Below are 21,655 nucleotides of genomic sequence, written 5' to 3'. Positions count from 1 at the left end.
CATAAAGTACAAAAAGGACAAGCTTTTGTTAAGTTAAAACTTCCATGTTCTTTACGCAACATTGTAGAAAAAAACAAATCCATATATTTGATAGGACTTAAAGATATATATGAATACTAGCTGCCCCCGCGAACTTCGTTTCTCCTTAATGTGGTTTTAGTTAGCCTTAATACCGTGACACGAAAGAATAATTTCACTGTATTATCGTCACTATAATTTAAATTTGATTTACACTTCGGTCTAAGTAACACGTGGTTGGCTATGCTAACACCAGAACCACCAATAACTTACGAAACAAGTCAAACACCTGTCGTTTGACTGTGATTGGACATCATCTCTAGTCCAATTATAGACACGCGACACGATTTGTCTTTCGACCAATCACTGAGCGTCACCATTAGATCTTTACATTTGTTAGTATTATATATATGTATATATACATACTAGCTGCCCCCGCGAACTTCGTTTCTCCTTAATGTGGTTTTAGTTAGCCTTAATACCGTGACACGAAAGAATAATTTCACTGTATTATTGTCACTATAATTTGAATTTGATTTACACTTCGGTCTAAGTAACACGTGGTTGGCTATGCTAACACCAAAAATCAAAAAAGTTTATACCTTAGCCTCAATAACACGTGGTAATCATGATATTGAATTGTAGCTTATATGACACGATTGTCGGTTTACCATAGCAGTGCCATCTATTGATTACTTACTCAATCCAGTCGAAAAGTATCTTTTGGAGTTAACAGATAATTGTGACTGTCAATTACAGATCCAAGCTATCCTATCTCTTAAGTTGGAGCAGACTGCTCACGGTGTGCCAATTTAATTAAAATCGGTTGAGTAGTTTAAGAGTCCATTGCGGACAAACATCGTGACAGGAGATTTATATATATCAAGATGTTTATGGGGAGATTGTAAAATAACACACACACACATACAACTGTTTTAATAACCATAACAATTATAATTTCACTTTTTTAACATCTTCGTCGTCGCTTCCTTCGCGCTTCCTCTTCTCCGCGCCGACTCCGTCTTCATCCACATCGTCACTCGCGACGGCGACGTCGCTGACGTCATTCGCGTCACTTTTGACAGTGTCAGCTTTGTGGTAGTCATTTTGCTGGGCCTGAGTCTCCGAGGAGGTGTCGACGCGAAGCAGCTCCCGGAGGGCCATGGTCGCGTAGCAGCTGGTCGGCAGCGTCATGTCCACGAGGAGCGCTTTGTATTTTCCATCTGGAATTGGTATTTTATTATTATTGAAGAAGTAATAATATTTACTAGGGATCGATCTTAGCCTTCTTTTAGAGAGTATACTCTCTTTAAACCATCGGAGGTCGCAGATTCCAGGGAGTCTGATTCCGACTCGCAAAAGAAAATTTCCTATGATGAAGTTTTCTCGTGAACGTTATGCCATATTATATATTAATGTTTATAGTTACAATTTCGGTTAATTAATACCTAGAGTTCTGTGACAAAAGATTGATCTTAAGACCGACCTCGGCATAATATTTTTTTAAGTATTCAATTATCTTTTATGTAACCAAAGGGCAAATGTCGATTAAGACGTCCCCAGAGGGGGTCTCGAAACCCTAACGCAGACAAGAGAGTAAGCGAATCAAACAAGAGCATAGTAAAACATGTTCCAGACGCTTTGTGGTCATGTCATTAGTAGAGCAGAAATCTGTCAACGAACCGACGACGTGCGCGGGCGCAGGCCGTCCCCTCAGGAGGTCCAGGTCGGAGAGCAAGAGGTCCTCGAGAGGCTCGGAGTACCGGAGGCTGCGCCAGCTCACCTCCGAGGCTCGCACCACCGCGTTGCGATACCCGCCGCAGACGCTGTACGACCTGATATGCATTTCCATATTATTATCATAAATATCAGACAAATAAATGACACTCTCGATGCCAGAGGGTCGCGAGTGCGTCGCCGGCCTTTTAAGAATTGCTTCGGAAATACGAGGTGACACGGGTGGAACGAGTTAAACGTATTCTATAATACGAACGAAATATGCAAAAGACTCACTTATTGCTGTTCTTCATGTTCAGATCGAGCCCGTCCGCCTTCAGCAGCTCCTCGTAGTAGTCCTTCATGTTGGGCGAATACACTACGCTGTGCCCCGGCAGCGGCAGGACGATGTCGAAAATGCTGTACCTCCCACTCTCTTTGTCTTCTTGGGTGAGGATCTTCACCTTCGACAACTTTTTCGGTACATTTTGTTTCGTCTGTTTTTCTTCGCTTTCCTCTTCCGGGACCTCGTCTTCCGTCTCTAACGGCTCTGTAATGTTAAAGGTACCATATCGTTATTTCGATACAGTCCAATCGTGCATTCATCGAATCTAATAGTCGGGATTTCCTTCTTCTCCGAAAAAAAAATGATTTCCAGTCGGACGGCATCTGTATATACTTTTTGAAACTAAAAAAAAGATCAAGTGGAAGATCAGCCGTCCAAATCGAAACAAATACGTGACCGGGAATCGGATCACGATCGATAAATAAATTTGACCTTCTTCCACACTGTCCTCGGAGACGAGATCCCCCACCTGGGGCGCGGGGCCGAGAGTCTGCAATCTCCGCGAAACCACTCTGTTCCAGATCAGGGATTGGTACGAGTGCACGTAAAGCAGACGGGTGTTCCGCGGCACCTGAAAGCGAGTCAGGTTTCCTGGTTGAGGGTAGCGCCATCTATTAATGGTGGACCCAAACCGTGTAACATGCTCCTGAGGGATCAGGGTGAATTTTACAACAGTCAAACGCAAATATTTACATACAAATTGTGTAAAAATAGTATATAATGTACTAACCTATTGCGACCACATATCTTTTTATGTTTCGCTTGCCTTGCGTAAAAGCCGTTTTCATATATATGCTGTTATGTATTCAATGTAAATTCATAAAAAAATAACTAAACATTACAGTAATTTATTTAATGAAAAGCAAACGTTATTTATGAATGTTTCACCGTTCAAACATTACGGACGACACAGTAACCGCACATTACGACGGTAATTTTGGTCAATGTCTAGAAGGTAATGATTTATTACCGTTTTTATAAACCTCAGTATAACAGAGATATATTAATTAATTAATTTTATGATTGTTTGGTAGAATTACAATCAACGCTAAAACTATCTTTATGGTTTTTGCTCTCCATTCCAAAGAAGTACATCATCAAAGGAAATCAAAAAATGAGAAAACATTAAAACACTCGTAATAGTGCGGTACGAATTTGTTCCCCGAGGCGAGCGATACATTTTTAATGTTTTACTATAATTTTCTTAATATATCCCGACTCTCGTGTTGCGGGACCTTATTTTATACATACATATATATATATGTCGGAGAAACACCTTCCCCAGTGACGTCAACAGTGGTTGCAGATTTGGTGGGCGTCATGAGGGTAAAGCGCGAGCACAAAACATGACGATTGTAGTTTTCACAATATTTTATTTACACTGATGATACACTGATATTTTATGGTAGTTATTAATAATAAATTATAAGTTTTAAGACCGAGCAGTGAGTTCAATGCACCAATCTAGCGACCAAAGCTCAGGGATCCAACTCGATCCGTCTCCACTTCTAAAGGGCCCCGTAACAACCAACGGACTGGCCTATATATAGATGGCGCTTCGACCCCCACTCGAGCAAAATGCTCTGCTCTCATTGGTCGTTTGTTTAATAACGATTACAATCTTATAAATTAGAAAAACGTAACTAAATTTAACTAAAATCACTAATTTGTTAACAGAAATATGGTATTTATAATATTAGGTTTTATAATATCGTAAAATCTCGTATTAAGTTAAATTAAGGTTAATGCAACGTGTTTAAATGATAAAGAGAATTTAATGTGTTATTGTACAATCAACAAGCAACTCGTTGAATGGCTTCCTCCGACATATATATATATGTGTGTGTGTGTATATACGGTGCAGTTACAGTTTTTATAAACAGTATATATATACATATATGTATGTCGCAGTAAAGTAGTTAAATCAGAGAGTTAATTGAGTCGATATTCAATCAAGTCGCTAGCACTTTGACTCAAATAAAGCAGCGTCGAAAACGTTCAACTATCTGTCTGACCGAAGGCCAGCGAGTTGGTTAACAATGTGAACAAGATTTACTGGGAGCTTGGAAATTCTTGCTTTTTTGCTTTATTGTAAATGGTGAGGTTAGGTGAGGTTAGTCTCGTTGCCTAGCAACGTTTAGGAAACTCGTTAAACGATTCGTTCACTCACTTGTCTGACGGAACTTTAGCGACTTGATTGAATATCGACATTTAATTAACTGTCTAGAGATTCAATTAAATCTCTGATTTAACTACTTTACAACATATATGTCGCAGATTCAACGCGATTAATAATTGCAAAATTGGTGTTACTACCGTCGTCCAACATTATAGAAAAGTCAGTGCGCACGTCCGGCGCAGGCGACGTTCGAAACTCAAGTGACTAAAGAATTCACTTACTGCCACGAAACAGTCGCGCCACTGACATTTGGTAGATCACACAGACTACGTATTGTCAATTGTCAACGTTGACAGTCTACCTTACCATACCACACCGCATCCTACGACTAACTTCAGAGTGGCGGGAATTTTAAAATATTCATTCTCCGACATATATATTCATAGGCGAGTGGAGTGGAGTGTTTTACTATCTTATTGAAGAAATCCTCCAGTTGCGATCTGAAGCTGCCTAATTTGGGTCAGCGGTAGACACCTCCATATGGATTTGTTCCAGATCGCATCTGGAGGCTCCCGACTCCAAATACTGGACATTACCGTCCCACTCGTTCGTCGGTCGGACGAGATGTATGATCCGATTTCGGGTTAGGTCTGGTCCCAAACGGGCCCATGGGCATCGGTAGAGGTCGGTGGTGAAAAGTGAATTATTTATGAAAATCGGTTTCACCTTATCCAACGCTTTGGCGAAATCCTTCGGGTGATGAGCCAGCTCCGCGATGAGCCTCCCCTCGGCCACCGCGTGGTCCAGGCGATAGGGCAGCTTGGACGACGCCGCCTTGGCCCCCCACGTCTCGTACTGCACGAGGGCCTCTTCTAGAGGCCCGGGGCGGGGCTTCAGGATGCATTTGATGGCCTATATTTAATTTAGAGGAAAGACTTTTTAGATCTTTTGTTTGTAATGGATAAACTCAAAGGCGCTGAAAGCGTTTTCAAGATTGAGGCTTTCGAAGAGCGCAATACTATTCCGATTTCTATAAGAACAGAAGATTCCGATAGCAGAGTACAGTATTCCTAAATACAGCTCCTTTGGTCTTGGCCTCGGATTTTTTTCTCTATTTCTTGGACAGACGTCTACATACAGAACAAATTAATTCATAAATTTTATAATAAATATGAAAAATATATATTTCGTCACCGCTTCTAAGTTATTCTTAAGCAGATGCAACCCGATCTGCCAGGTGGGCACGCTGATGCGGGATCCGAATCGTTGCAGGCCGTAGTAGTTGATGAAGCCGTTCTCTCTCAGCAGGGAGCAACACTTATCTATGACCTCATCCGACGCTGTAACGTTGCGCAAACATATTCGGAACCTGTAATTTCATATTTTTCATTATTATTTTAAAATAAATACTTTTATCATCACGTGTATAATAAAGCTTTTCGTTGTATTCATAGCTCTGTCTCAATATTTCTATATATTAAATGCTAAATATTATTAAAACCCTTCACCTATTGCCCTTAAGCATGCCCAGCCTGAGGTGCACATCACTGAAGGTGAAGTTCCCCACGGTGATGTCCTGTAGGGAGCGACAGGCCGCCGCCACCTTCCGTGGATCCATCTTCCGAAGGCTGAACCACTGCGAGGTCTTCGCCCGGCGGTCCTTCGTACCCGCGTAGCCGATCACGCCCGTCTTTGCGCTGGAACTGATATATATATATAATTATTCAGGCGAGCCTAGTAACGAAGTTTAAGAAAGCCAGCTACCCAGGGGCTAACCGGGGTAGTATCCCGGGGCCCTCAAGCTCAGGAGGCCCTGAAATCCATACCAGAAATCACGATCGAGCTGAACTTTTGGAAATTTCTCCCATTTCCGAAATAAATAATAGGTTGCAACCTCACTTTATTCATAACAAGTCAGTTGAGAGAAATCCAAAAGTTATGCCTAGGGAATTCCCCTAAATTCTTTGTGTAGGTTGGCAGTGTCAATTTGACAGATATGTGCGTTTTATTATTCATCGAGGAGCGTTTTATTGTGAATTCGAGTTAAGATTTTTATTCAAGAACGGTTAAAAAATTAATGTTGTATCTGGAGTAAGTAACCTAATGTCAAATACCTTTTTGCTGGTACTGGTCAATATAGTGGTTCAATTTTATTTTTATTTTACCACTCATATTTCCGTTTAGTCAATAAATCGTGTCAAATCTATAGATTTCGGCTGTATAACGCGTAACCAGGTCGGCGGGCAGGAGATCTTTCATGGTCCGTAAATTGTGGTAACACTAACGGTGATAACTTTTTTCCGGGGATTCCCTAACGACACTTGTAGCGTATCATTGTGTCTCTATTTCCTTTTAACGTCGTCGGTAAACAGTGAGTACCTACTAACTCGAGCACAATCCAATATATTTATTACTTGCCCTGCAGTGCATGTATGTGTCATGGCTGTACATTTATGCTAGGCTGTATTATTTCACTAATAAGCGTGACGATTTCCTAAATCGTCGCCAGACACTAGGCACTCTCTTTGACTGATAAATTGCATTCATTCGGTACATAGCAATTAGCACTTCATTATTACGCTCATATTCTATTGTTAATATAGAGTAAACCAAAAATTCTCTATTATTTAACGCTCCCCGATGACCCACGAACCGTTCAGTGCACAAAAAAGACCTTAAGTAGCTTAGCATTTTTAAAGTATTTGTATATTTCATATTTTTATTTGATAAAACCTAATCAGTTTACATAGAAGTGGGGCCCCATTTTTTATTTGCCCTAGGGCCCTTGGTTACCTAGCTACGCCACTGGTGTACACCATGTCTTTATTAGCAAGATCAATAAATTTTAACACTGTAGAATATACCTTACCAACAATGACTCTATTAATAATAATTAGACTATTTTAGCTAGTCATCTATCTCTTTTCCTTACAGTATAAACAATATTTTAGTGAAAGAGATAAAGTACTTGATTAGGGTGCAACTAAATTAGTATGCCATGCGTAGTTTGGAGACTCCAAAGCAAAAATTGTTACAAAACCTGTACAAAGTTATTTTATGTAATGTTTTTTTTTGAATCTGCTGTATTTCTTCTGAATAGGTATTCTGTGATTGCTAACTTGGAAAAGTATCTGTAGAAGCCCACAAGTCAGCTATTCTACTATCGTTATTATTTTCTTATGAATAACTTAAAAACAACACAAAAATATGAATTTAATTCTAAAAAATATTTGTAAACATACTTCAATCTTAGACTTTTGATAATGCGAGAGGCAGCCTCCATTGTGTCACAGTTTTCTTTGTAAACTATGAAATGTACATATTCTCCCGGCCACAACCATTTAACACGATTGTCAATACGAACTGAAATTGTAAATTAAACTTGAATTTGATGATGAACATAATACAATTCAACATGATTTTACATATTAGGCATTGGTTGAGTATGTTTACGACACTCACATACTGCTTTATTTAAGGTCTTGAAACAAGAAACAAATGTGTTGGAAGGCACTAAATGATCATCACTTTAAATAAAACAGATATAGTATTATGTTTGCGACCGTGAGCAACCATCTAATTAAAACTGTAAATAAGCATTACCATGTAGTAGGCTGTAAGAATAACTAAAATTTTAATTTTTGTATGCTATTGAATACAAAATTAGATCTCAAAATAGATTATTAGTAGGTCACACTATAAAGTATATACTGTTATTATTATAAACAAAACAAACCTCCTTTCCTATATTTTTCAAAGGTGCAGTACTTCTTATCATCGTCGGTCACAGTGCTGCCCACTATGCTGTCCCCAAATGCTTTTTTCACAGCATCATGTATCTTTGTGCGTTCCTCCTTAGACTTGCCTGTTACATCTACCTGGATTAATCAGAAAATATAAAATAAATTTAGTGCAGATATGATTATCAGTTAATTTTCACCAGCAATCATGCCTTATAATGAATTGTTATATATACATTATCTTCTGACTCATAAAAATTTGACATCAGACCAGATTATGTATATTTCAGAGAGCTTAAACTTACTTTTACTGTTTCAAAAATTGGTCCATTGCTGAGTGTCAGATCATTTATCTTGTCCCAAGTTTCCATGGGCAAAATTTCCAAATTATATTTGTTAAGAAGCAGATCCTCATCCTCCACCACTTGTCCATCATCAGGTGGCTCCGGAACTGAGGTATCTGTCAATTTTGCTATTTCCCCTTTTTCATTTATTTCTGAAACTTGGAAATCTGAAAATCTATAAAGAATTTGAGTTAATTAATACTTAATTCAATATTATAATACAGACTGCAAAGTTTGAATAAATGTTTAAATTATTGTGAACATACTGTCAGGAATTATATATTTTCTTAGTATGATAGAAAGTGAGTTAGAGAACTCAACAAGTTACACGATTGACAAATATATGATGGTTAGTCATGAGTGTCTCAATAGTACCATTAATAACAGTACATAGTACCATTCCTATCAGATTCTACATACAATTAAAAGAATTACTCCCACCTAGATTTAATAATGCCATTGAATCCCTCGTGTTTACTTATATATTCAGTCACACCTATGTCTTTTTCAGTCAGTACTTTAGCCGGCGTATCTCGCTTCCAACTTCTTGTATTAGTATCATAACTGCGACTATTGTCAGTAAAACTACGTCCATAAGGTCGCCGGGAACCTCTAAAACCTCTATATGGTCCTCGACCTCTAGGTTTTCTGTAATAACTACCCTGAAATCCCCTTGACGACATCGTGAATATTTAACCTAAATTTTACCTATGTCTGAGGTATGTTTGAATAATTATTTTTTTAATCAGTAGTCTGTTACATTCTAGGTAAAAAATTAAACCTCACAATAACTTTAAATATTTTTTTAAAATGAGTAAAGTTTGGTTATAGTATTGAATTTTTAAATTTACATTTGTGATCTGATGAATTTTGACAATTGGCTTGATAAAGTTAAATTTTATGGGACTTGTAGATAGAGAAAGGCAGTGATGCCAACTTGGGGATTTCCACTCAAATTTAGGGGGAATCATGATAACCTACAATTCATAGTGAGATTTAAGTCTAGAACTCAAGGACAATTTAAACTAAATATAAACTCCAAGCGTGGCTATAATTTAAATATCAAAAACCTTTAATTTTCCAAGACCTAAATTTCTCACTGTATTTTAAATATACAAAATAGATAAAAACTTTAAGAGTCTTTAAACAATATATTGGTACTAGGAGGGAATATTCTGTAAGAGTTGGTATCACTGAAGTAAGGATCTCTTATCACAGCTACAGTACTTCTAGCTGTGTGGTGCTGGCACCGGTATAGAATGCCACCACCCCATCTCTATCCGTGGGTGTCGTCCAACTTAAAAGGCGACTAAGGGTTATTAACGCATAGGGAAGTGACGACCTCTTCGCCCTCTGGCGAGATAATTGAGCAGTACAGTCAGTTTGACTGGGAGCGTCACACTGCGTTAGCAGCCGAATGAGCCAACATGATCGAGGAAATACCACTTTCCCACTGAAAATAATCGTGAAGTGGGCCCACACGCGTGGGCGTGTCCCGTTCCGTTAAGTGTGTTTGTGTGACTTCCGGAAACACGTCCCCTTCATCTCCGAATCATGCCAGCATTATTAAACATAACCAAACCCCCAGGCCTGCACCTGCACTACTTCAGGTCGGCTGCAGGAGAAAATATCGTACCTGGGTGTATCCATTGAGGCTGTCCCGCGTATTCTGGGGGAGACAACGCTCCACTGGAAAGGCAAAACAAGAAATAAACTTACGGCAACACAATTTAACTCATTGATGCTTGCCTGGAGGTTGAAGCCTGAAGCTATTTTACATAGCGTATGCACGATGCGTCATGTGATGAATTAACAGGTTTAATGAATTAAACTTGAAGCTATTATACTATATACTATTTTTTCTCGTAGATAAAGGACCGTTCAAGTCACGCAATTTTTGTAGATTCTTGACCCCGCCCCCATGAAACGCACCGTAACGTTTTCCCCGCCCCGCATCGTAACGTTGTACAAGAGGACCCCCCCCCCCCAAATTCGTTAAGTAATACTTGAACGCTCCCTAAGCTAAAGGCTGTTTGAAATATTATAACCCCTTTTCATGCTAATATATTTTAAGACACTGGGCCTTTTCCCAAGAATTAAACACATTTTAAAACTTGTTGGATGTCCCATAATACACAGACTAGTCTAGAAGATTTCTGCGTTTCTAGGTCATGTGGGGCATACTAAAAACAACCTCTGTCTGTCTGTTTAAGGTCAAACTTCGTCAAACATTTGGACAATGTAAAGTTTAATGAAAGACAAAACCAGTCTTGTAAATGACATGTAATTTAAATACTGTAAACAAGAGATCCAATATTTGTTCATAGTCATCATGTACGTTAAGAAACATAGTCCAACTTGAAATTAACTATACACCACTAAGTAACTGCTGTGAAGATCTATAGAATTGTAAAATATTAAGTTTATTGCATAACATATTGCAAATATATTATACCAAATGTTAATTAAAAATAATTACAATACATAAAAATCAAAATCAAGCACTAACTTATACAATACAATGATCAGTATGTTTAGTCAATATGAATATCGTCCCTCAACATATAACAATACTGCCTTTGATCAGTTACAGAGTTAGCTGATTGATGCAGCAGGCACCATTCAAAATTTTAAAGTAAAAACACCTTGATAGGGACAATACTTTGTTATGAGTTTTTAGGTTCGGTTATTGCACTTCAGGTGACTAAAATAGGTTCAAATTGAAAATAATAACAATTGGTATAATATCCTTCCTAAATCTAGCAAAGCTAATTATAAAATAATGTATTACATTTTAAAAACCATCGATATACATCAATATAAGGAACAATAATAATAATTCGATACTGCTATGGCTAATACAGCTATATACTTAAAACATTTAAAACTATTAAAATAAAATCTAAACATTAATTACATATTTGTCAAAAAATATACAGTATCTTATAAATGCAATTGATATAAAGCAAATTTTACAATACAATAAATATAAAAATGCTTAAAATAAAAATGTTAAGATGCACTTCAGTTAAAACAATGTAAGGTAGGCTTAGGTTTGATAACCCTTTTTTAATTTAATTCAGATTCAATTAGTACTTATAAGTATACTTCTGTTTTGGAATCCCATGAGTAAAAACACAGTCTTAGTTAAAACAAACTCGTAATAAATATTTCTTATCTTTGAGTATGAAGACAATTAAATGTATTGCAATTTAGAACAGATCATTGAAAAACATTACATTCACTGGGCCACTCACAACCATCAGAGATATTTAGAAATACAAAACAAATACTTGACATGTGACTAACACACAAAGTCATTCCGGTAAAATTTCCTTTAACCTTCATATAAAAATCTAAAACACCCAAATAATTAAGATTCAGTAAAAATGTTCTAATTTCACAGGCTAATTCTAATAGCACGTCAATTATTCGTTGAACCTACCTACTCTACACCACCTACAATTACAAGAGGTATAAAAGACAGTATCGATGACAGTAAACGCAAGGTTAAGCATCCTTTGGCAGTGATGGGGACTAACATATGGTATTCTAATATACTATGGTTTAACACATTACCGTATATGTTACTACAGTTTAACCGCCATTTCGCGAATAATGTTAAGTTGTTAAATATACGGCCAAGTCGGTTTGTACAAGAGATAGTGGTATTTTTTTGTTTTTGGTTTGGGGAAAATTTTCTTTATATATAAAAAAAATGAAATTTAAGTTATATATAGAGTTAAACACTTGGTTAATGTGTAATACATTAAACACAAATTTAGAATTAACATGAGCAAGAATTATTATAAGGCTTTGTTTATATCATCACCACATTTACTACTTTTGTATAGGGTTTTTTTCTTCAGTAAACAAACAATTTGTAATATTACTATAATTTAAAAAAATTGATTCAAAATCTTCAAGGTGATTATAGAAACAAGGCGACGTCACGTAACAACGATTAATATTTAAAATTGGCAACAATGAAAATATAGCAATGTATAAATTTATCAATAGCAACATCATTGGGCCCAAATGCTCGGTCAAACACACAATATATTTATACACAACCCCTTTTACACAAGCATGCAAAAAAACTCGCAAACACAAGAATAATATGTACACATGCCATTTCACAAAGATACGACACACTTTCACAAAGGTAATTTTTGTGCCAATAACGTTCTTGAGATATCACCAACATATTGTCTTTGTGTATAATATGTAAGATGTCAGAGATCAGATTTTGAAATAGTCCTGTATTTTATCCAAGAAACTGTACTAAATCTAAACATATAAATTGTCAACATACAAGCAATTATTTAAATACCAACTGCCATATAAAAGTTGTTTGTAAAAAGCTTTATGTACTAAATGAGCGAGCTCTTGATTTATTATCACAAATTTTATTATCAGTCGAATGCAGAACTAGCTTCTGCATTGGATCTATAATTACGTTAGAATTGTCTTCTTTACTTCTGTCTTTTATACTCTCAGAGTCCTCACTATTGTTACTTTTGTTGTTGAAAACTGGGAAAAAGTCATACTGTGTTTTTCCATTGCTCCATGTGTTTTCTTTTGATTTAGCCTTTTTCCTTTCTTCTGCTTTCATAGATGACATGCTTCGTTTTGAAAATTCATCCCAACTTTGTGATGTCTTACTGTTTACTGAATTGCAGTCTTTTCTAAATGAGCTTGAGGGATTTGTATCGTTTGATGTTATTTTTTGTTGTATTTCATTAATTTGATTGTGATTTTCTCTGCTGGAAACTATTTGGCCATATTTTGATGTACAGTATGTTGTATCAGCATCCGTGTTTGCACACCTGTTGTCTTTGCTTGGACTATTTTGATTCAGTTGGCAATTGTTCATTCCAGAATCAAATTCCGACTTTTGACCAGCATTCATAAGTATTTGTTTAGACGACTTTACATTTTTCTTGTCAAAACTTTGACTCTTGTTGGGAGAGTTACCATCACCATCTTTATCGTGTTTGCTGTTGTTCCTTTCATCATCATTAACATCATCATTGCCAATACCATCAATATCATAAACCTGGAATTTATAATACAAATTTGAATAAGTTAAACCAAAATGTATGTTAAGTTTAAGTTAAACAATAACTTAATAACTCAATATTTAACACTATGTATAAGAAATTGTCTATGCAACAAAAAAAGTTATATTTAAGCACTGCTAACCTTATACATAACATCTTGAGACAATCCTTTTTCTCGTTCTCTCTTATTTTGTACAGCAAGCCACACATCCTTCAGCTCTCCAGCAAGATCCCTGTCTTTCATTATAAGTGGATTTCTTGCCAGTATTAATCCAGGATTCATCGCTTCCACAAAGTCACAAAGGAGACTCACCAATGCATCTCGATCCTGATATGTGTAAGGTTATTAATAATTGTATATATATTTTATATTATAAAAATGTATATATATTTTTTAAATACACGCAACAACATAATTGATAAGTAAAAGATAAAACTGTTGTAATTTGATTTAATAATAAATATAGATTTGGTGTAAATTACACTTACACTTGGATTTGAAGCATTTTTTCCATTAGCCTTTAAAATTTCTGGATTAACCATCACAGCAAAAACCAAAAGCGGCGGTCTGCTACTATTTGGACCCAGAGCTTGATGTACCTGTCATAAATAGATTCATAAATATGTTTAAATACTCAATTATGGCTCTACTACACTAGACATATTCAGTGAATATATAAATAGAATAATGCATCAGAGATAGAACACATTACAAACACGAATTTGTTAATCAAAATAATCAGTTTATAATATCCAATTAGTACAAAGAAATATCGATATTCTTTGATTCTCCTACCTGCATTCCTCCGTACAAAGGTATAGGATCAGAATATTGCTTCGGATTTGCAATTTTCTGCCATCCCAAAACATTGATGAACAGCTTTTCAGTAGAATCTTTTATTGTATCTTGTATACACATATGAGGCTGTGGTGGATTTTTAAATTGACGAAAAGCTCGTGAAATGCGTACATGTTGTATCGGGGCTGTGCGTTCGGGAGAATTTGGATTTTCCATAGCAGGAGCTTCTATTTTGACAAATACATTAAATAAACTCACAAAGCACTCGTAGTTAATTAAAAAAACTCTGAAAATTGAAATAAAGCTGTGCTACACGAGTAGGTTGGTACCTATTGTATATGTGACATTTCTAAATTATTATTTTGTTTTTTCTAGCCTTGAACCCTGGGTTGCCAGATCAAACATCAAGCTTTAAATCTTAAACCTTTCATAAAATATGAATATGTGTATAAAAGACAAAAAAAAACTAATTTTAAGTACTTTTTTACTACTGTATACAACAGTAAAAAGTCAACCGATGTTTAAAAAACTAAAAGTTAAAATTTACACATTAAATTGATATGGTGAAAATAAAACACTTATTTTAATAGTTTTTAGTTAATATGAAAGCACAGATTGATATCCAGGGATTATTTACGTCCTTGTATGCGTTCGCATATTTATTATGTTTGTTTGCCACCAATATGTTTGATGGCAGAGAAATCTTAGAATTGGGGATATAATATTTTATTTACGCGGCCTTGTAGTTTTATGTAACTTTGTATAAGTTGACGACTTTAAATAACCAAATTTTTTATAATAAAGTTGGTGGTTTTTTTAATGTCAATTACTTATCTACGTTATCTTTAGCTATTTTACTACGTAAATTATATTTTCTAAATCACAAAGAAAATCTACAACTATATTTTTTTTGGAATATAATCTTAGTGTACAACTATTCATAAATCTTAATTTTTAACCAAAAGCAAATTCATTTGAGTTCATTGAACTTTCACAGACTACTAATATCAGTATTTAGCAAAGCTTTTAGTTTGTTGTATCTGTGGCAAATCTTTGTCTTCTTATAATCTTTTAATATCTATAATATAAAAATGAATCGCAAAATATGTTGGTAAGCGCATAACTCTACAACGCCTTGACCAATTGTACAATTTTTTTTAAATATTCGTTGAAGTTCGAATAATTTCCAGGAAATCCCTAAAACAGCCCTTTTCTTTTTCCCATACAAACGTTTTATAAATAAAATGTAGAGTCAATTTGAACTTTATTGCTATTCAATAAAGTTTTATTAAATTACAAGCACTCACTGTTGTCTAAGCAATGTAGGTGTGTTTCTAACGTCAAAGAGTCTATTTGCACTTTATTATAGCTGCACAAAGTTCAAATTCAATCATATTAAATTATCAAAACAGTGTGCGTGTCGCGTAGGAGGATTTTGTCGCGTTCCGAAACTCAACAAAAGTGACAATATCGCGAACCCGACCAAATTGAATAGTCAAAAATTGTAAGAGCTATAGATTGCTATTAGCTGATTTTTATTTTGGTTGGCTTCGCAATATTATTTATTTTATTTTAGTTTCGGCATGCGACGTTTTCACGTCATTACATCTGTCAAACAAATCGCGTTAAAAAAGGGTTTAATTTTTTAATTATTAATTTAATATCTCTATCTGTGTAAAATTATTTAAATACATACCTACTAATAGGAAAATATCCCAGTCGGGGTTATTTAGTGGGTCACAGAAGAGTGGCCAACGAAGTGGCGAAGATACTTTGGTCACCCGAGCGCCGACTATAAAATTGGTAGGAAGAAAAAACTGCCACATTTCAAATCTTTTTGACAGAACGAAGTCTGTGGGGTCCGCTAGTTAATAATATAATACTCTTCTAATATTAAATATTAATGCAGATTGTTTTTAAATCGGAGTCACCCGGTGTTTTTGAGCTGAACTAAAGTAAAATACTATTAGTTAGTAATATTTTAATCATATGAATAATATTGTATATTTAATATAATATTAACATTATATTATTGTACATTTACGAAGATGGTACTGTTACCCTTTTGTATCGATAAGTATTAAAATCGAGTTCATTTGGAAGGAAATACTAAATTAGGCTTTAAAGTGCTTGGTGAGCTCAGTAAGGCGAAACGGTACTTCACTCCGGGTCACGGCTTACAACTATATAAAGCGCAAATTTGGCCCAACATGGAGTAATGTTCTCTTCTCTGGGTGGGGGCTTACCAACTCGTTCCATGTGATCGCATCCAACGCACCTTGATTTTCTGATCGGTTGATCTTGGCTTTGTGTAGAGTTAATCATTCTTTATCAGCATCCTCGCGCGCCTCGAGTAGGTAAAGAAGATTTGTGGAACCCGCTGCCCGTATAGTGGAGTATTTTCGAACCAATACGATTTATGGGCCTTAAGCAAAGAGCGTACCACCCTGACACCCGCACTGGGGCGGTTATCATTTTATTCAAAGTGGGCCACTTTGCCCAGGCCCGTCTAGGGCTCGTTTGCCTACTGTCCTATGGAACATGGAGTATGGCTAAAAGGCTATATTACATGTTTTGTCACGTTATAGATATACTAAACAGACGTAGACACATTTCTGTATTGGTTTTAATAGTGCTTTTAAAATTAAAACCTACATTTTCCCTTCCTCAACACATTTGTTGGTTCACCACCATTGACCACCTAGCTTATAGGTGAGCCTCCTTTCCGTTTGCTCCCTGTTTTATAAAATAAATAGCATTTCCTGATAAATTTTGGTTTTGCCCCTTTAATAAGTAATAATTTTATAACATGCGTAAATTACTAGCCGATCTACACATCACATCAATAGCGGGTAAATATAAAATTTGTAAAAGTAATAAAAAGGTAAGAGCATTAATGAAAAGGCTTAAATTATATTTGATTGTCTTTATTGCTTCTACATTTAATACAAGTTTTTGTTTTTGATTTAACCTTTAATAAACTACTTCAGTAATGTGTAGTAACTGTATGCGCCTTTCAAAATCTGAAATCAATTAATTAAATTATTCGGATCACTTGACCATCTCGCCTATCAATTCCATAATACTGATATTCCAATCATAGACAAGCGACACGATCCGTCCTTTTGTAAGACCAATCACAATCAAACGAAATGAACAATCATTTCGTTGTATTTTTACCATTTTAAATAAATAAATACAGAATTTTGCGTTTATTTAGATCTCAACCTAAGATTAAAAAGGTTTCTTTGAATTGTAAAACGGTTAATAAGTGTAACAGGACACGCCCATTGTTTCATGTAAAGTGACAACTGCGCGTCTATTAATGTGTTATAAAAAATGTCAACTCCTGTCAAATGAGATTAAATATTGACAAGTACATATAGTTACCGCAATGAATGTCGTAAGCGTCAAATTAGTGAAAGGCCCAGCTCTGAATATGTGAACAATCCGCAATTGGCCGGCAAGTGTAAGGATGTACTTCTTTTGCTTCAAATTGGCCGAATACCATTTACTCTTAAAAGGCCCACTGCATACATCCAAACTCTAGATAAAAAATAAATTAAATATTAGGTTCAACTTAAAATTTTAGTAAAACCTGAGTAACCAATGTGTATATACAATTGTTCTGGATTTCGCCTTTGAATTTTAGAAACAATTTATTTACTATAAGAATTCGAGAAAAGATTTGCAATATTTCACACTTCTTATTCTCTCTTCTCATCTTACCTTAATGAGGACGTCTTGGCTGTGCCAACAAAACATAAAGAGTTGTGCCACGCCGAAGGTAAGATATTCTGCTGTTAGAATTAGCTGTGCAGTGTTTGTAGCAGACTGTAATGAAAAGCATATCGATTCATAAAACTCTTTCGTGGTTTTCTAAACTACCTAAAAAGGTGCACTATTAGTCTATATATTCCTATATGTTTTTTGAGAACGTTAACCGAACCATGGAAAGGATTTTGTTGCATATTAGTTCCGAAAAGATTGGTTTAAAAGAAGGAATGTTGCAAAAACAATAAACGCTAGTAGATCGTTTACGTTTAAAAAATCCTGGTTAGAAGTCAAGCGCGATGAAATACCCAAAAAAATATTATTGCAATGTTTGTGAAATTAAATACAATGAAATTTTGCGTTTTAAAATATTTCTTCATAGCATTATTTATTGGGTGAGTTTTTTGTTTTTTATCTCAATCAATTTGAACACACAAAACAAAAAATTGTATCGATGTATTAGTAACCGTGTGTTAACCATCGAATATACTTTACGATTACAAGATTTTAGCATGTGGTGAAGTGGTTGTACTTTCTACAAGAAGACCTAAAAATCGCTTTCCGTGGCTCTAAAAAGTCTTGTTAACGATGCTGGGCTATTTAGGTAGGCGCTTGGTAGACTGCTGTGCTGATCCCAAGAACTGTGCTTTTCTGGCTTCCGCTATGCTATCTGTATCGAAAATCAAAGATACGCATACTCACTCATACAGAGAACAATTATATATGTAGTTTTATTTGGTTAGGTTCTACTACTAATAATAGTCCTATAACGAGGTCTTATAGGTTATATACAATATAAATTAAGTTGAATTATGTCAATGATACTTCATGATTTATAGAATACTCTGTTAGTGTACTTACCGTCAGCTCGAACGCGCTAACACAAAGCATCAATGAGCATATTACTATGTAAAAAAACATCACCGGTGACAAAAGCGAATCGAACATTCTCGAATATCTGAAACATGAACGTATTAACGAAAAACGACGTATGTATAAAATACATATTAAACATTCAGGTTATTTAATGTTCTTGTTTGGAAATGAATTTTTTTAGAAAGTTGGATAAATTATTTCCACCCATTTATTAACTTTAAGGCGTAAATTATAGTTTTCTATCGGTGATATAACGGTTTGTTAAATTAATTTTAACTAGTGCGTGCGTGTATAGAATTTGTATCGATATTTTGCGAATACCATTACTATATTATGGGAAAATATGATTCAGGTAGCGTAGGAAACTTATTTTGAGAAACTTTGCTAGGTAATGTTTTCATACTAGAAATTGGTAGGTATGTCGTTTCAATTAATATTTGTAGACAGAATATAAAGGTGATTTGTTACTAAAATCTACGTTTTAATTTAAAACAATGAGATTTCATTGCATTAAGCTCACGGGATAAATATAAAGAATAAATTTATCTAAATGTACTTTGTACAGTACAGAATGTCTTAATAAATTATATTGTAAAATTCTAATGAAACTTAAGCTATATAAGTAGGTTAGTGTGGGATGCAGAGAAAAGTTTTGTAGCGGAGTACAATGTACATCCTACACGTGTGAAAAACCATAAAGATGTGTTATTGTGGCGAAATAAAATAAATATCACGTTTTCAAGTTTAGATAGAGAGAAATCGTATGTCAACTCTATATTTCAATACCAATTTGTTATTTATCTATGTTAAAAATGCAACCATTTCAACAAAAAAATATCATTACTATTGTGATTGTGGATGAAAAGGATGGGATCCAAGTAAAATACGGTAAAAGACATTGAATTAGTAAAAAAAATAACTTATGAACGAATCATTTTAATTAGTAACATCTAGTGTTTTTTGACCTTGCAGTAGAATTTCAATGTTAAATAATTGTTTTCGTTTTATAGCACAACAAAAATAGCTTTAATAGTTTTGAAATAGGAAAAACAAACTTTCCTTGTTTTTTTATAAGTATTAAAATCTGGTTTGAATTTTGGGTCGTATGTAATATACAAAACCAAATTGAGTGAACTTTTTACTCAGCTACTTCTATATGTATTTTCCGGTAAAACTTACTGCGCATTGGAAACGCCAACTCACGGCGAGAAAAGTAACAACGTACAGACATTTGTTTATTTTCCTATTAACGGGAAAACGCTTCGCAGAGATTTGATACATGAATAGACAAGAGAAAGTCATAAATATTATTAAACACACGACAATTCCAGCTTAGCGCGTCGCGGAGGTAAATATTACAAGCCATATTCAGGGAAAATATACCAATCCAATTGTGAAAAAATACTTAAAATCTGTACTGGATTTTTTAGCCTCTTCGTTAGGAACATACATTCCTCCCAATAACAAAAGTAAAATATTATTTTTGAACGTTGACTTTGTTATTATATTTTTAAAATACAAGAACAATGCCCACAAGTAAGCATTGTTCTTGTAGCTGTTCACATCAGATGATTATGATGATTCAGTTAAAGTTTTCAATGTATTATCAGTTATATTGTAATAATATTATATTAGTAGATATGTAATGCAAATGCAGCAATGTTGATTTTTGAATATAACGCTTAGAGAGGAAAAATTATTTCAACTTGAAAGAAAACACTTTTTTTACCGGATTAAAGCTATTTGTATTATTATAAACTTATAATTATTTTACATAATTTTAAATTTAAATTTTTCCGACGTTTATAATAATACAAATTGCTTTAATTCGGTAAAAAAATGTTTTCTTTCAATGTGTAAAAGCTATCTTAACAAAAGACAATACTATTATTTCAACTTACTTCATCAGCATAACGTGATCTTTGTGTATTTTCTTGACCCGTTTAAGTATTTCCTCTTCATCATTGGCGTCATCAAAGATTTGCTTACATCTCTCCTTTAATAGATCCAGTTTGCCTCCGAAGAAAATAAGCACAAAGAGCACACACGTATCAAAAGAGGCCATGATGATAGCTCCAAGGGTACAGAACAAGATATGAATGACAACGGTGACCCAACACCCAGGGGAGTGGTATTTGTCAAAGGGCATCCACGAACTGAATATATGTGGAAACAATTCTGTACCATTATACAGTGCTTCTCTGTAAGACGCAGAAGACACGTACTTCAGTAAAGGTGTTCCACATACAGTTATTTCAGTTGTGATCACCAAAGACCAGTAGAAATTAAGCAAATTGCGACAATAAATTGTGTAGTTATTTATAATCTTGCCTTTGGCAGTATCTCTCGTATTTCTCTCCCAAATATCAGCTTCCGTTACGTAATCAATCACTTCCTTCCATTTCTTTTGAAAAAATATGAACGCGTTGGATTTCACAATACAGACAATGCTCAGTACAGATATTTTTAGATTCGTTAGAACGGAATCAAAGTTAGATCTCACGACATAAAGCTCTATATACTGAGTCAGAACAAATACAGTAACCAACTCATGTAGAAAAATGTAGCCCAGTTTAGCTTTAGTACTTGATGGTAAAATAAAACCACTTCTCTTCAGAAGCCAATAGTTTGGACCCAAAAGCGGCTTCTCGGGATCTTCTTTGGATTTAATAAACCGTTTGAAGAACATGATCGCGATAAAGTTCAAACGAAATGGGACTAAAATCTATTTTCTTTCATTTATATACCCCTTCTGCCCTAAACCTGCGGCCCTCGTGGTCGAATAAACCAGAATTTTTCAATTTTTAAAACAGATTTAGGTTTCGAAGCATAAATTTATTATGAGTCTGCCACGTACGCT

The 21,655-nt window shown here is 35.0% G+C and overlaps 3 protein-coding genes across 3 annotated transcripts; all 3 read right to left on the bottom strand.

Annotated features, from left to right (window-relative positions):
- Positions 1-939: 939 nt before the first annotated feature.
- Positions 940-9,106, bottom strand: LOC123712348 (pseudouridylate synthase 7 homolog). The gene is made up of 11 exons (XM_045665377.1): positions 8,725-9,106; positions 8,245-8,458; positions 7,936-8,077; positions 7,442-7,562; positions 5,708-5,902; positions 5,394-5,568; positions 4,926-5,111; positions 2,513-2,651; positions 2,032-2,284; positions 1,702-1,853; positions 940-1,241 (listed from the first exon to the last, which is right to left on the bottom strand). Exons 1-11 carry the CDS (start codon positions 8,964-8,966, stop codon positions 970-972), a joined length of 2,091 nt encoding a protein of 696 aa, XP_045521333.1. The 5' UTR covers positions 8,967-9,106; the 3' UTR covers positions 940-969.
- Positions 9,107-10,548: 1,442 nt separating this feature from the next.
- LOC123712339 lies at positions 10,549-14,494 on the bottom strand. The gene is made up of 4 exons (XM_045665366.1): positions 14,143-14,494; positions 13,836-13,946; positions 13,489-13,674; positions 10,549-13,342 (listed from the first exon to the last, which is right to left on the bottom strand). The coding sequence occupies exons 1-4, from the start codon at positions 14,359-14,361 to the stop codon at positions 12,650-12,652; spliced, it is 1,209 nt and encodes a 402-aa protein (XP_045521322.1). The 5' UTR covers positions 14,362-14,494; the 3' UTR covers positions 10,549-12,649.
- A 2,632-nt stretch (positions 14,495-17,126) lies between these two features.
- On the bottom strand, positions 17,127-21,484 carry LOC123712285 (odorant receptor 4-like). Its single transcript, XM_045665296.1, has 5 exons — positions 20,697-21,484; positions 18,781-18,877; positions 17,875-17,979; positions 17,536-17,691; positions 17,127-17,168 (listed from the first exon to the last, which is right to left on the bottom strand). Exons 1-5 carry the CDS (start codon positions 21,482-21,484, stop codon positions 17,127-17,129), a joined length of 1,188 nt encoding a protein of 395 aa, XP_045521252.1.
- Positions 21,485-21,655: the final 171 nt, after the last annotated feature.

The sequence above is a fragment of the Pieris brassicae genome, chromosome 7, assembly GCF_905147105.1.
Source record: "Pieris brassicae chromosome 7, ilPieBrab1.1, whole genome shotgun sequence".
NCBI lineage: Eukaryota > Metazoa > Arthropoda > Insecta > Lepidoptera > Pieridae > Pieris > Pieris brassicae.
The sequence above is the reverse complement of the archived record's forward strand: the minus strand, read 5'-3'. Positions and strand labels throughout refer to the sequence as shown.

Bases quoted from the DNA above. Each gene is read 5' to 3' on its own strand.
- LOC123712348 (XM_045665377.1), bottom strand. From the start codon at position 8,966: ATGTCGTCAAGGGGATTTCAGGGTAGTTATTACAGAAAACCTAGAGGT. The intron at 8,459-8,724 runs GTGGGAGTAATT...AATTCTTTATAG, and splicing joins AATGGCATTATTAAATCTAG to ATTTTCAGATTTCCAAGTTT. The intron at 1,242-1,701 runs GTTCGTTGACAG...TACCAATTCCAG, and splicing joins TGCGCCCGCGCACGTCGTCG to ATGGAAAATACAAAGCGCTC.
- LOC123712339 (XM_045665366.1), bottom strand. From the start codon at position 14,361: ATGGAAAATCCAAATTCTCCCGAACGCACAGCCCCGATACAACATGTA. The intron at 13,947-14,142 runs GTAGGAGAATCA...TATTTATGACAG, and splicing joins CTTTGTACGGAGGAATGCAG to GTACATCAAGCTCTGGGTCC. The intron at 13,675-13,835 runs GTAAGTGTAATT...TACACATATCAG, and splicing joins AAAATGCTTCAAATCCAAGT to GATCGAGATGCATTGGTGAG.
- LOC123712285 (XM_045665296.1), bottom strand. From the start codon at position 21,484: ATGTTCTTCAAACGGTTTATTAAATCCAAAGAAGATCCCGAGAAGCCG. The intron at 18,878-20,696 runs GTAAGTTGAAAT...TTCATGTTTCAG, and splicing joins GATCACGTTATGCTGATGAA to ATATTCGAGAATGTTCGATT. The intron at 17,692-17,874 runs GTAAGATGAGAA...TTTTTTATCTAG, and splicing joins GCCAAGACGTCCTCATTAAG to AGTTTGGATGTATGCAGTGG.